General features: G+C 34.1%; 1 protein-coding gene across 1 annotated transcript in view; it reads right to left on the bottom strand.

The window, feature by feature from the left end:
• LOC149160948 (integral membrane protein (Protein of unknown function DUF92, transmembrane)) overlaps positions 1-13,219 on the bottom strand; it is a 122,792-nt gene extending 109,573 nt beyond the window's left edge. The window contains exon 1 of the mRNA XM_089436842.1: positions 12,795-13,219. Within this exon, the coding sequence (XP_089292968.1) occupies positions 12,795-13,034 (240 nt within the window). The 5' untranslated portion in view covers positions 13,035-13,219. The remainder of the gene's footprint in view (positions 1-12,794) is intronic.
• Between the last annotated feature and the right edge of the window lie 1,360 nt (positions 13,220-14,579).

The following is a 14,579-nucleotide window of genomic DNA, read 5'->3' as shown; positions in this document are numbered from 1 at the left end:
ATTCAAAAATGCAATTTAAGCAATGATAAATTTCACATTATATATATATATATATAGAGAGAGAGAGAGAGAGAGAGAGAGCAACAAGCATCGAGGTGGATCAAATCTCTTGATGCAAACAATTTTTTAAGTTTTGCACTATAACAGTGGTTTGCACCTAAAAATATTTGATCTCTCTTGATGTGTGCTAGATCTGTGCTTACACTGATTAGATTAAATCACAATAAACTTTAATATGTCAAAAATATAAAATGTAAATTTTATCTTTTCATTTTCTTTTAATTATGTAAAGATAATATTAGATTGGAATTATTTTATGAAACTCATTAATTCACAAACCTACATCACTCTTTAATAAAAACTCCATTAACTTTATTAAAAAAAATTAACATTTAAAAAAACATTTATCAATGATTATTATTTTTATTTAATTTTCTTTCTTTTTTCTTTCGGTGTTAGTTAGTTTCCAATTTCATGATCTAGCTCATTCATCTTTGTATTACTCCATGTCACATCCTTATAAAAAAAATATTTGTCTTAAGATTATTAAATAATGACAAAATATAAAAAAATATATTCATAATATGAAATTACACTATTTAATCTCATATAAAAATGCATTACTTTGTCTATAATTACAGTTCAAATATCTTTTCCATGAGACGTGTGATTTGAAAAATGCCTAAATCCCTAAGTTGAATAAATTGATAAATAAATAAATCAAAATAAATAAATATTTATATGTAACTGGTATAATGTTCTAGGCTCTTAACTCTTTAAAAAGGCAACGAGAAAGATTATCAATATCCAGAAATCATCTCTCTACATCACATGTCTATCTCGCCCCAAGACTGACAAGGTTACTTCTTTCTTTCATTTCCGAGTCCTTTCTCAAGAGGATAGTATTAAATATTGTTGGAAAAAGTGTAACTAGGTTCGATCTTCATGACATTGTATTATGATTTTTGTAAAACAAGAAAATGAATTTATTCCTTGCTGCATGGGTTTCATGAGCAAGAAGTTTATTTATGTAGTGGCTCCCATTGAGAGCCTTAGGATATAGTTTAAAGAGTCAATGTCATGCTCTTCTTGAGCCTATGTGTAATGTATAAAGGTCTAGAATAGCCCTCCAAGACAAGCACAATCCTCTTGAAGACATCAGCCAACAAAACGATGAAGAAGAGCAGTTATGTCGGCCTCAAAATATATATTAATGTCAAGTCGGCTCAAATAATAGACACATCCTTTCACTGTGACATGTCGGCTTATTTAGGGAGATAGAACCACTATAAATACCCCGTTGAAGTCACCACAGGAAACACAGAAAAAATCGGACAAGTCTCTGTAATTTCATATGGATGCAGGCAGCTCAGAATCTCGGACAAGTTACAGTGGTATAGGACACTCGGATAAGGGCAACAGTTCAGCATTTCGTATGGAGGAGGATCACTATAGCTTTTGAATGAGTATCATAGTGATATCTTCGCATATATCCCTGATGTCTCGACCTAGTTAAAAGGTCACAACCATACAGTCTTAGCATAGTTGCAGCAGACCTCAGTGTAAGGAGGCCATAGCTATAGTCTTGGTGAAGAGCACAATGCAGAAGTATACACAGTCATAGTTTCGGCATACATAATCTTATCTCAGCATACATAGTCATGATGCAATCATGATCTCAGTGGTATTCCAATGAAGATATTAGTGGTGCAACTATGATACAACAATGATCTCAGTTCAGCTCTCATTCATGTATATAAATATCTTGTTGTTATGTTGAAAAGCTTGATGAAGGAACAATCATGGAGCAGCAAGAATGAAGATCTTAGTGATAAAGTAGTAATGGTTTCAATGGTGCAGCATATTGATGATCTTAGTAGTGACAACAAAAAGGGTTGATGTCTTGTTCTTGGAGTGGCATAGTAGGTCAAGGGTCATGGTCTTGGTATTCGTCAATTTGCATCTCTATAAGAAGAATTTTGTGTGGGTTTTCCTCTCCAAGAGGGAGAGGTTTTGGCCCTGGCAGAAAGCCAACATCGTGTGTTCTTGTTTCTTTGTTTTGGTAGCTATTTGATGAAGTAAGAAATACACACACTAATGATATCAAGAAAAGATTGTGCTAATAAGCTAAAGATAAAATACCTCACAAATAGTTATCATGCTAAGAAGAATCTCATTAACTATAATTGCCCCAAATTCTTCAACATGGTATCAGAGCTAAGGTGTTGAAGTCAAAGGAAGGGCAACAAAGAGACATTCAAGAATCAAGTCTCAAAAACATTCAAAGATCAAGTCTCAAAGACATTCAAGGATCAAGCTTCAAGAAGGGCATCAAAGCAAGGTTGAAGAGCTTTGTCAAGATTGAAGAATTAGTCTACAACAATAGTCTACAATAGCAATCAATAATCAGTCTACAACAACAATCAAGAATCAGTCTACAACGGCAAGAACATTTGTCTCCACAGTCATCATCAAAAGGCCACCAAGACCCTCATCAAGTTGTATACAAATCAAGGTAACTCAAAGGACCTCAAAAACAAGGATCACATCATCTTGGAACATGTTGAAATCTTAGAAGCAGTCCTGATCTATACTACAAAAGAAGGAAAAGCATATTGAAGGCAAGAAGGCATTATCATCTTCAAGGTTATAAAATCAAGCAAGGATCATCTCCTTGCCCTAGAAGAAGATCATCCGAGGAAGCAACAAATCATCCTCATCAAAAGGAGCAACCTCTTCTATTGAGGAAAGACTCTCTCATTCAAAAGAAGGTCATCCAAGAAGAAGAACTAGTATATCTTCTTCAACCATCATCAAAGCAATCAAGGTGAAGATTTCATCTTCACATGACAAGTAAGTATCTTTTCAATTTATAAATTTGGTTAAATGACTTCATGAATTGCAAGGACATCTATAGGTTGATGGGTCATCAAGATTCCTTACATGGAGAAGAAGGATATACATAGTCCTATAAGTAGTTGAAGTCATTAAACATATCAAAAGGTCTCCTCTGAATTTATGGAAATGGATATTTATGAAAGATCCCTTCACATAGCAATATTGGAGACATCAAAGTGATGTAGGTGATAAAGTCATTCTCTTAAGGTGCAATGAAGAAGGTCAAATGAAATTTGATCTACATGAAAGTAAAAGGTGTCAAAGGATGTAGGATATCTTCATAAGGTCTTATATACAAGATCTAGGAAGGAAGATAACTAATATTGATCTATAATGCACTAACAAGGTAACAAGTATCCATGGGATAAGGAAGTTACTTCATTCAACAACTTATGGTCTCTATGCTAAATAGAGAAAGACAAGTTGATGGCAAAAATATTGAAGGTTAAAGGGCTAAAACATGTGCAGAAAGGAAAGGCAAGTTTGGTCCTCAAGCAAGACAGAATAAGTATAGCTAAGATTCAATGCTATGGAAATATTTTGGAAGCTCATGTCACCCAATAGATGGAGGAAGCTGAAGAAAAGGGTCGAGGAAAGAGGGAGTAACAGATCTCTACTATGATTAGGATAGTATCCCTCACAAAATGATCCCATCATAAGCTTCTGTTATAAGATATGACAATGATAATAAGATGCATCGTGGCATCATGGAAGCATTAGAAACAAGAGCTCGTGACATCACCATGGGAATCATGAAGGACAAAATCCATGGCAGACAAACATGTAGGATATAGCTCTTGAGAATCTCAGTGGACATTGCAGGAAAGGAAGAAGTCATCCAGGACAAGGCTCATCATACATCAAGTCAAAAAGGAAACATTTGCCAGACGGGGATATACAAAGATCCTCAAGATACTCTGATAGAATCCTCATTGAAGGGTTCACTAATCTAGAGGAAAAGCAAGTGTTTCATCAAGAACTCCAACTTGTGGAATTCATAGATGATGTTATGGTGACATAAGAGAAGAAGTAGATCAAGGGGTTGAAGACACTTCAATCAAGGAAGCTGCTGAAAGAAGCCTAGATGACCTAAAGGTAAAATAAGGTATGTATGCTTATGTTTAATATTATAATGTCATGTCACATGGTTGCAGGTAACATGGATCATTACTTCTATCTTGAGAAGCATGATCAAGAGAAAAAGGATCTCCTCCTCTGAAAGAAGGCATAAGACACACTAGATGAAATCAACATAGTATGTCCTCATATGAAGTATGAGGTGGTTGACCACAATTAAGAAACTCTGATTAAAAGCACCTGGGAATGGAATGTGTGGAGAAGGAAGAGATCATGAGATATGCAACCCTAATGAAGGTAATCAACATCCAAAAGACTAAAGAGACTTGACTAGGAAATCTCCAGAAAGTTATGAAGACTCTGATGGAAAAGATGAAGACCCTTGACAATAGATATCCTTGGGAGATGTGTCAACATGAATGTAGGATGATGATAACTACAAGAAGATGTCATGATGAAGAGCCATCTCGTAAGGTATGACTTGATTTAATATGTTTTGATTTCTTGAAAAATATCTGGATAAGTTCATGCAGGGCTACTCAGACAAGAGTTGTAAATACAAGTACAACTAGCATTCATGTGGAGGATAGAAAAAGCATGATGAAGAAGTAGCCATATGACAAAGGTTCCAGATATGAAGAAGGCCACTTTCCAGGAAGAAAGGAATGACATGACGAACTAAGGAGGAAAGTGATCAATGGCTGATGCCCTACAAGGAAGAAGCTCAACTAAATTTCATGTCATCAAGGAGAGAAGTTGATCAAGTAGTTGAAGGACCCACGAAGAAGAAGTTGTTGATGTACAGAAGAGTCCCTAGCTAAGAGGGAGCTTTGACAAGTTCCTGATTAAAAGGGAGCTTGGGCAAGTTTCTGATAAGAGGAAACTTGGGCATATCTTCCCCCATTGAGAGGGAGAGATAGACACAACATTCTTGTCTTCACTTTGGAAGAAAGAATAGAGGATTGGGTAATCGTCTGGCATCCGATTCTCTTTGAGGATGTGTAGGGCATCCAAGACAAGAGTAGGCAAGAGGACTGATATTCTTTGAGGGTTGGGAACCCAAGATAAGAATAGTCCTAGAAGGTCGTACTTAGTGGACACCCAGGTGGGTATGTACCTTGAGAGACAATGATGAAAGTTTCTAAAATCATTGGTCTCGCCAACGTTGTGCTCTAATCTAATAAGAGATAGAGTTGTCAATCAAGGCCTTGTTGTGGAAACAATGCTGGTTACTATGATGGGTTACCAATCCGATTCTTCTTATGAGAAATTATTCAGATTGAGAACGACCAAGTACCATCATGAATATCTCCCTAGTTAAGAGGGAGTGTTGGAAAAAGTGTAACTAGGTTCAGTCTTCATGACATTGTATTATGATTTTTGTAAAACAAGAAAATGAATTTATTCCTTGTTGCATGGGTTTCATGAGCAAGAAGTTTATTTATTTAGTGGCTCCCATTGAGAGCCTTAGGATTTAGTTTAAAGAGTCAATGTCATGCTCTTCTTGAGCCTATGTGTAATGTATAAAAGTCTATATAAAGGTCTAGAACAACCCTCCAAGACAAGCACAATCCCCTTAAGACATCAACCAACAAAACGATGAAGAAGAGCAGCTATGTCGGCCTCAAAATATATATTAATGTCAAGTTAGCTCAAATAATAGACACATCCTTTCACTGTGACATGTCGGCTTATTTAGAGAGACATAACCACTATAAATACCCTTCTAAGATCACCACAGGAAACACAGAAAAATTCGGACAAGTCTCTGTAATTTCGGATGGGTGCAAGCAACTCAAAATCTCAAACAAGGTACAATGGTACAAGACACTCAAATAAGGGCAACAGTTCAACATTTCGTATGGAGGAGGATTACTATAGCTTTCGGATGAGTATCACAGTGATATCTTCGCATATATCCCTGATGTCTCGACCTAGTTAAAAGGTCACAACCATACAATCTCAACATAGTTGCAACAGACCTCGGTGCAAGGAGGGAATAACAATAGTCTTGGTGAAGAGCACAATGTAGAAGTATACACAATCATAGTCTCGACATACATAATCTTATCTCGACATACACAGTCATGATGCAATCATGATCTCGGTGGTATTCCAATGAAGATATCAGTGGTGCAACTATGATACAACAATGATCTCAGTGCATCTCTCATTCATGTATATAAAGATCTCGTTGTGATGTTGAAAAGCTCGATGAAGGAACAATCATGGAGCAGCAAGAATGAAGATCTCAGTGGTAAAGTAGTAATGGCTTCAATGGTGCAACATAATGATGATCTCAGCAGTGACAACGAAGAGGGTTGATGTCTTGGTCTTGGAGTGGCATAGTAGGTCAAGGGTCATGGTCTTGGTATTCGTCAATTGGAATCTCTATAAGAAGAATTTTGTGCGGGTTTTCCTCTCTAAGAGGGAGAGGTTTTGGCCCTGGCAGAAAGCCAACATCTTGTGTTCTTGTCTCTTTGTTTTGGTAGCTATTTGATGAAGTAAGAAATACACACACTAATGATATCAAGAAAAGATTGTGCTAATAAGCTAAAGATAAAATACCTCACAAATAGTTATCATGCTAAGAAGAATCTCATTAACTATAATTGCCCTAGATTCTTCAACAAATATTTGGGTTGTTATCTAAAAGCAACTTATTATAGGAAGAGGGACCGGAGTTGGTTGGTGGCGAAGATAGAAAAAAGATTGCAGCATTGGAGCCTTAGATGGATCTCTAAAGCACGAAGGTTGGTTATGACAAAATTAGTCTTGGAAGTTATTATGGTGTATTGGGTGGCTCTGTCATGGGTTCCGAAAGGTATTGTCTTCAATTCGAAAATTATGCTATAGATTTATTTGGGCGAGATCAAAGGAGGAGGATGCTTTACCCTGGGTTTCTTGGGATAAAATCGCCCTTCCAATAGACCGGGGAGGTTGGGGGTTAAAAGATCTTCAATTATTTGCAAAAACATTGTCTGTCAAGGTTAGCTGGAGAATATTGTCCACAGACAATCTTTCGACAACAGTGACAATCAAAAAGTATATACAACCACTCTCCTTGGATGAGCGGATAAGGAAAGAGCACAAAAGAATACAACCCTCTTCCTCAATACGGAAACCAGTGATCAACTCCTTCCATATAATTGGCAATGGACTAGCTTGGAGAATTGGAAATGGTGAAAGGATACGGATTGGATATGATTCTTGGGGAGGATGTTCGGAAGCTTTCAAATTACCAGAAGCCCTGATCGATCACCTAAACGAGAGAGGCGTTGTTTTCTTAAGTCAAATTGCAGAAGAAGATTGGTCCACATTCTGGTCACAGGGGTGGAAGTCAGTGTTCAACTAAACCTTCCTCTTGAGTTTCACGAAGTCTGGTCAAATTATCTATCAGAACTGGACAGATCCAATGTTCGCATCCGGGTCAGGGAGGATTCCTTATGGTGGGTACACAATTAGTCAGGCCTATATACGTTGAAAGCGGGATACAACACTCAAATTGAACAGCGACAAAGGATAGGATCAAAGTGGTGGTGGAAGTCTTTATGGAAACTTTCCTGTCCAACAAAATCGAGGTTGTTGATGTAGTGCATTCTAAGGGACAAGATACCAAATTGGGACAACCTCCATAAAAGGAAAAAAGAAGGCCCAAGATGGTGTATTTTGTGTAAAAATGCCTTGGAAACCACCAAACATTTATTCTTGTAATGCCCCTTCTCCCAAAATGTTTGGCAAAAATGCAAACAAATTTTAAGCTTTCCTTTGGATTGGATTGGGGATGGTATGACGAAAGATTGGCGTCACTGTTGGGATGGATCTAGGGATGAGATTTGGCACAATTTCCCCCCAATCTTATGTTTGGGCATCTGGATCGCTAGAAATAAATCCATTTTTAGAGATGCCCCTTCGGTGCCTGATATCATTGCCTCCAAATCTATTGCCATTTTTTCCCTAATTCCAAGGGATGATTAGCCTTCTATTCCCCAGGTTATCAAGGAAGAAGAAATACACTATTTATTGCCATGGGCATATTTTGATGGTGCCTCGAATGATAAAAATATCTGTGGGGGAGGATTAGTACTTCACCTATCCCAACAACACTTATTATCTTCCAAAGTCGATCTAGGCAGAGGTTCAAATAATTATGTAGAGCTTTGGTCTTTAAAACTCCTCGTATGCTTGGTTTTGGAGCTACAATGCAAGTCATTACAAGTTTATGGAGACTCCATGAATGTTGTCAACTGGGTTAATAAGTCACAAAGATGTCATAACCACACACTATCACCTATTCTTGAGGATATTCTTTCTATTATACATGCTTTTGATTTTATCTTTGTTTGTCATATATATAGGGAAAGGAATACTACAGCAGATTCTCTTTCCAAAGAGGGCACTTGGCAAATTTTGGGGCAGTGGAAGGTCACAAAATCAGTAGACGGGCAAGAAAGGCACTTCCTGCACCCATACTTTGTTACAACATGACAATTTACTACAAAAGTCTCTAATTATATCAAAGAATACTTCATTTGATGATTTTGTTTAAAGTTTCTTGTTTTATGTTTTCAATTTTGGACAGATATCTTGTTTTGAATAGTCTTCACACAATGTATATATGTATATATATGATGATGATGGGTTGGCTTTCCTGAGCAGCTAGTACTTTTTTTGTGACCTTACAAAAGGCAAATTTTGGAATATGCAATCACATATATGCAAATGTAATCTTTTACCTTTTTTGATAAAAGATTATAATATTTTCTTCGGCAAAAAAAACTGGTATAATGTTCCATTGTCTAGTAAAAACATAGATCTCATAATAAAATTAGGCGTAGTCTAAACGAAACAACCTTTTTCACAGTAATCTGGTGATACAATTTCAAGCAAGATTGTGATTTTTTGTTGTTTAAATACATTTTTGAATGCATAAATGGATTCAACATCCTAAAAACCCCTAGGACACTCGAATTATATAAATTAAACAACTTAAACTCAAAGTTTTTAAAATCTCTACTAGATTTTGGTTAAAATTAACTAGAAAAAATAACATAAAAAGACCATTTCATCTATAAATTAAACTATGCCATAAAATTGTACTCAATATTTAAAGTTGTGTTAACTCAATCAAAATAACCAAATAGTTATATCCTTACTTAAATTATCTTCACAAAAATAAATAATAAAATTTATATCATATATCTTTTATTTCTTCACATTTATACCTTTTATAATTTTAACGAATTTTTTATCAAAATATTATTGTCACTCTTTGATACTTGGATTCATAATACCTTCATAATTTCCTTTAAGCCCTTTTAAAAGTTATTCTATTAATTTCTTTTTTCATGTTATTTCTAAAATTATCTTATTTCTATAATGTTTTCCCCATTAAAAATATACTAAGCACCTTCATTACATTATTAGTTTTTCACGTTAAAAATGATTTTCATTACACACTATATTAGTTTATATATAGATAGATAGTTAGTTTAAATTGTTTGGTTAATATTTTTTTGGTAAGTTTGGTGGGACTATATCTTCATCATGTCTAATATATTACTTCGATCGAGGCAGGGAATTGAACTAGTAATTTCACATCAAGGAGTGCTTTAACAGAGCACCCGATTACCATCTATCCAAAACCCTATAAACAAATTGTTCAGTTAATATTATTAGATGGTAATTTTTAAATAAATTTTGTTATAATATTATAATTTAATATCATGGTTAACTAATATCATATATTCAAAAAATCATAATTTATGTTTCTATGACATTTTTTTAATTAATTAATTTAATTTAAAAAGAAAAAAAAGATAACAATTTAGGATTTGTAAAAGGTGAAGCTGCGCTGCTCTCTTCTTTTGAATAGAAAATGGTTATGAGTACAAAGAAGTAAGACATGTGGCTTGAGGGCTACTACAGTACATAAATCCTCTCTATATGCTCTCCCTATCCCTCTTTGCTACTTTGTTCATTTATGGAACAAATGCACTCGCAAAGAATGAAACAATTTTTCCTCCTAGTGGTTCGGTTATAACACAACTCGATAGCCTACTAGTGGTTAGGTTTGAACCCCTCAACTCTTAACCAGGGTTACAATATGGACTCTTCTAGAGTCTTCTTCATCATGATCACATGGCTAGCCCCTTTCTTCATTATGATCATGTCGCTAGCCCCTTTTCTATGAATATTGGGGGTTGATGTGGCGTTCTCTCGAATTATGGTGGCCAAAACAGGAAAGTCAACTTCCAAGTGACACAACTTTTGCATACAAACTTCGATTGAGGCAATTCCTGCATCGCTAGAAAGACCTATGTGTGTAGAAAAAAGAAAAAGAAAAAAATGATGACTATGTTACACTAAAGCACAAAAATATTTCCCAAAAAAAACAACGTTGATGCCTCAAAATGCTCCCGAAAGGTTTAAGACCCCAATTTGTCAAATTGAGTCTAGTCAGTGAAAACAACTATGTGAGTTTACTCATCAATTTTTCCTGGTCTGAAAGCATCAAAATGGATGACAAACAATATAATGATCAAATATAAATCAACCATTTTTTTTTTGTAAGCTTGGTAGGACTACATTTTCATCATGTCCAATTTCTCACCCCGATCGAGGGAGAGCACAAGATTTGAACCCAAGACTTCCTGTTCGGTGAGACTTCATTTCCACGGCCATTGCCGATTGAGCTATCCCAAGCGGATATGGATCAACAACTATTGAAACAAATCCCAACTTTTAATTTGTGATTACTACTAAAAAAAATTTAAAACATTCTGTGGATTAAATCCTTTTATCATCCATCTAATAATTATTGATAATTAAATTAAAATTATGAAATTTTTATTTCAAAATAAATATGTCTATTAACATATTTAAATACTTCATTATTTTTTCAAACAATTAACCAAATATTTAATTAAGTCTTTATAAATAAATGTGTGATTTAAATAATTTTAGAGGATAACTATTAAGTTATACATGACAAATTTAGAAAAATACTATCCATAAAAGTAGTGTAAAGAGAAATATTTAAATTTAAGTATTGAGGGGCTTTCAAAGTGCATTATATTAGATATAATTTTTTTGGGATTCAACTGCATTAAGTAAATCATTCATCTATATGCCCATTTCCATGAGAGATAGTCATAACGGACTAATTTCTCATGATTTTTTAATTGTCCAAAAATCATATCTCAATTCAACTACATTATATTAGATATAATTTTTTTGGGATTCAACTGCATTAAGTAAATCATTCATCTATATGCCCATTTCCATGAGAGATAGTCATAACGGACTAATTTCTCATGATTTTGCATTAAATAAATGTGTGATTTAAATAATTTTAGAGGATAACTATTAAGTTATAAATTACAAATTTAGTAAAAATACTATCCATAAAAGTAATGTAAAGAGAAATATATTTAAATTTAAGTATGGAAGGGTTTTCACATTGCATTATATTAGATATAATTTTTTTGGGATTCAACTGCCATTAAGTAAGTCATTCATCTATGACCATTTCCATGAGAGATAGTCTAATTTCTCATGATTTTGGACTATTCAAAAATCATGAGAAATTTCTCATAATTTTTGAATAGTCCAAAAATCATGAGAAATTTCTCATAATTTTTTAATAGTCCAAAAATCATGAGAAATTAATAAGTTGCAACTACCTCTCATGGAAATAGTCATAAATGAATGACTTACTTAATACAATTGAATAAAAAAAATTATATCTAATATTTAAATTTCTTAAATATTTGTTTAATTAATATATATACATATAATTAATTTCATAAAATATTTTTTTTAGATATATAAAATCAATTAAAAATATTTATTATAATATAATTCTTCATTATTATATTTAAGAGTATATATCCTATTGTAAATTTAAATCTAAAAATATAGAAAATAAAAAATGCACTATGATTTTAATAATCAAATTGTTTCAAATTGTTTCCTAACAGATTCCTTATCTAAGAAAGGCAAAAATCTCATATAATAATTTGATATAACCTTATAAAAATTATTTGATATACTCTTAAATAATAATAATAATTATTATTATTTCTTAGACTTGTAAGAACAAGTATTGCATTATTATTATTATATATTTTATTTATATAATTTTAAATTACTTTATTATTATTATTATTTTATAAACTTTATTATTATTATTATATATTTTATTTATATAATTTTAAATTACTTTATTATTATTATTATTTTATAAACTTTTAAGAACAAGAATTGCACATCTGGAAGGAAAGACTTTGAATCATTTTTTTAGGATTTTGAAAATTTATGTAAATGTAACACACTTACAAACTGTATATTTGCAAGATTAGATTGCAGGAAAGACAATTATCAAACAGAAGCTAAATTGCAGGTTCCAAACTGTATATTTGCAAGATCAGGTTGCAGGAAAGAAAATGATCAAACTGAAGCTAAATTCTATCGAATTAGCGTCAATTAAGCACATTGCGAGATCAGATTGCAGGTTCCAAACTGTATATTTGCAAGATCAGATTGCGGGAAAGAAGATTAACAAACTGAAGCTAAATTTCATTGATTTAGGGTCAATTAAGCAAAATTTTCTGGGAGAATGATAAAAATGTATTGTAAAATAAACACATTCCAACTGAAGTTAGGAAAAAGCAGAAATAACTTTACAAATAAACAAGGAGCACAGGATCACAGTAAATAAAATACATGAGAAATAACAAAATAAATCACAGACACACAAAACTAAACCAAAGAAAAAATATACTCTGCAAAGAATTGATGTTTGGAAATTTACTCACAATGAGATAATAAATCAGGACGACGAAAAACCCTCTGCTTCCAAACGCTCTCCATGATAAGCTCCCCAGCAGGAACGCGGCCGCGATGCCAGGAGTTGTCAGACCGACGAAAAGTAGCGGAGAACCCGCCAAAAATATGAGAGTGTTGCAGAGTATAGCGGATTCCCATGTTGGTGGAGACAAACTAACTGCCTCAGACAAAACACCCGGCAATTCTATATTGGCGTTAACCCCTGTCATTGGAAACCTTAGGGTGTTTAAATAATTTTTCCGCCTGTAAAGAAGCTTTCTTAGGGCATAAATTGGAAGTTTCAGTGCAAGGGAATGGGGAGAGATTCGAACTGGCGACCTGGAACGAAGAGCTTAGAGCACCGTGACGAGGACGAGAGAGAACTATTGCAATTGATTATTTCAACCAGCGCTCATAGGCTGGTTTTGACGTAAAGATTCTATTTTCTTGTCTTTCTCTCTGGTTTGTTTTTATTAGTTAGGTTGGTTAGGTGTGTGGTGTTAATATGTTACGGGCATGCTTGGATTTTTGGTAGGTTCTTTTATGAGGTTAGGTTGGCCAGGTTAGTTTAGTCATTACTTAAATTAGTCATCAAATATGGTTATAGTTTTTTCATTTTTTATTAGAATATTAATAAATATTTGTGTAGTAAATTGGATTTTGCTAGGGGTGATTGGTGTGGGGTTATTATTAGTTTTAAAAGAATAGGAATTTTTTCTTGGAAATGGCTAATAATCAAGCAGAGGCATATGTGCTCTTACAAAGCTTGCCATAAGCATTAACCTTTCATATAGAGAAACTCATTGTGCTTAGAGACTCTGGGATAATTATCCAACGTTGGAAATGGCTAATAATCAAGCAGAGGCATATGTGCTCTTACAAAGTTTGCCATAAGCATTGACGTTCCATATAGAGAAACTCATTGTGCTTGGAGACTTTGGTATAATTATCCAACATTGGGTCTGTGATTCTTTGCCCAAAGGCACAAGGGTCATGACAATTCAATCCCTTAATTATCAATTGCATTCACACATATCAACAAGTGGAACATCATAAGCCATGAACCATGCATGAATAGAAGACAAGTCAGGTCTACCTCGTTAGCCCCTACACTATGTTCCAATCTCTTCCCATCCATTCATATTATTATTATGTGATGACTCCCATGAGTCAAGGTGGGATGATTTTCTTTTGGGAGATATCCAGAACCATCATTTCTCAATGAACTCTTGGAACATAGGAATCAACCTCCCATCCTTGTTCAGGGTAACATCTAAATTTCATTTCTATATTGGTGCAGTTATTAATCTAAGATTTGTACTCTCATCTATAAATGTGGAAGCAATGGATTTTTGAGAACTTAGAGAAATGAGGCTCTGCCTTCAACAACATGAAGCAGTCGTTAGTGCTCTTGAAATTGCACTTTACTCTCACGCAAATGACTCAAGGAAGCATGAGCACACTGACCAATTTGATGTTGAGATTCTTTTAGGGATATTGAAGCAACAAAAATGTTAGCTAAACATGTGGGAGGAACTAATGTGAAAATGCGTAATTTTGGTGCAACAATCAAAGGATTAAATCTCCAATTTGCTTTAATTCAACCCTTAACTGAATCATTGTAGCTTAATCCTCTTCCTTCAGTAGAGGCATGGGTTGAAAGGAACTCGCAATTGGGCCAAGTAATTGTACACACAAAGAAGAGAATTGATGATAGGTCCCCGTCTTTAACAGATAATGCTCCTTCATGTCTTTCTCATATAAGAAATGCTTTT

This window comes from Pinus tabuliformis, chromosome 5_2, assembly GCF_031772625.1.
Source record: "Pinus tabuliformis cultivar Carrire ecotype Pingquan chromosome 5_2, CPIR1, whole genome shotgun sequence".
In the NCBI taxonomy this organism is placed as follows: Eukaryota; Viridiplantae; Streptophyta; class Pinopsida; order Pinales; family Pinaceae; genus Pinus; species Pinus tabuliformis.
Note: the sequence above shows the minus strand (reverse complement) of the source record. Positions and strands in the feature narration are given on the sequence as shown.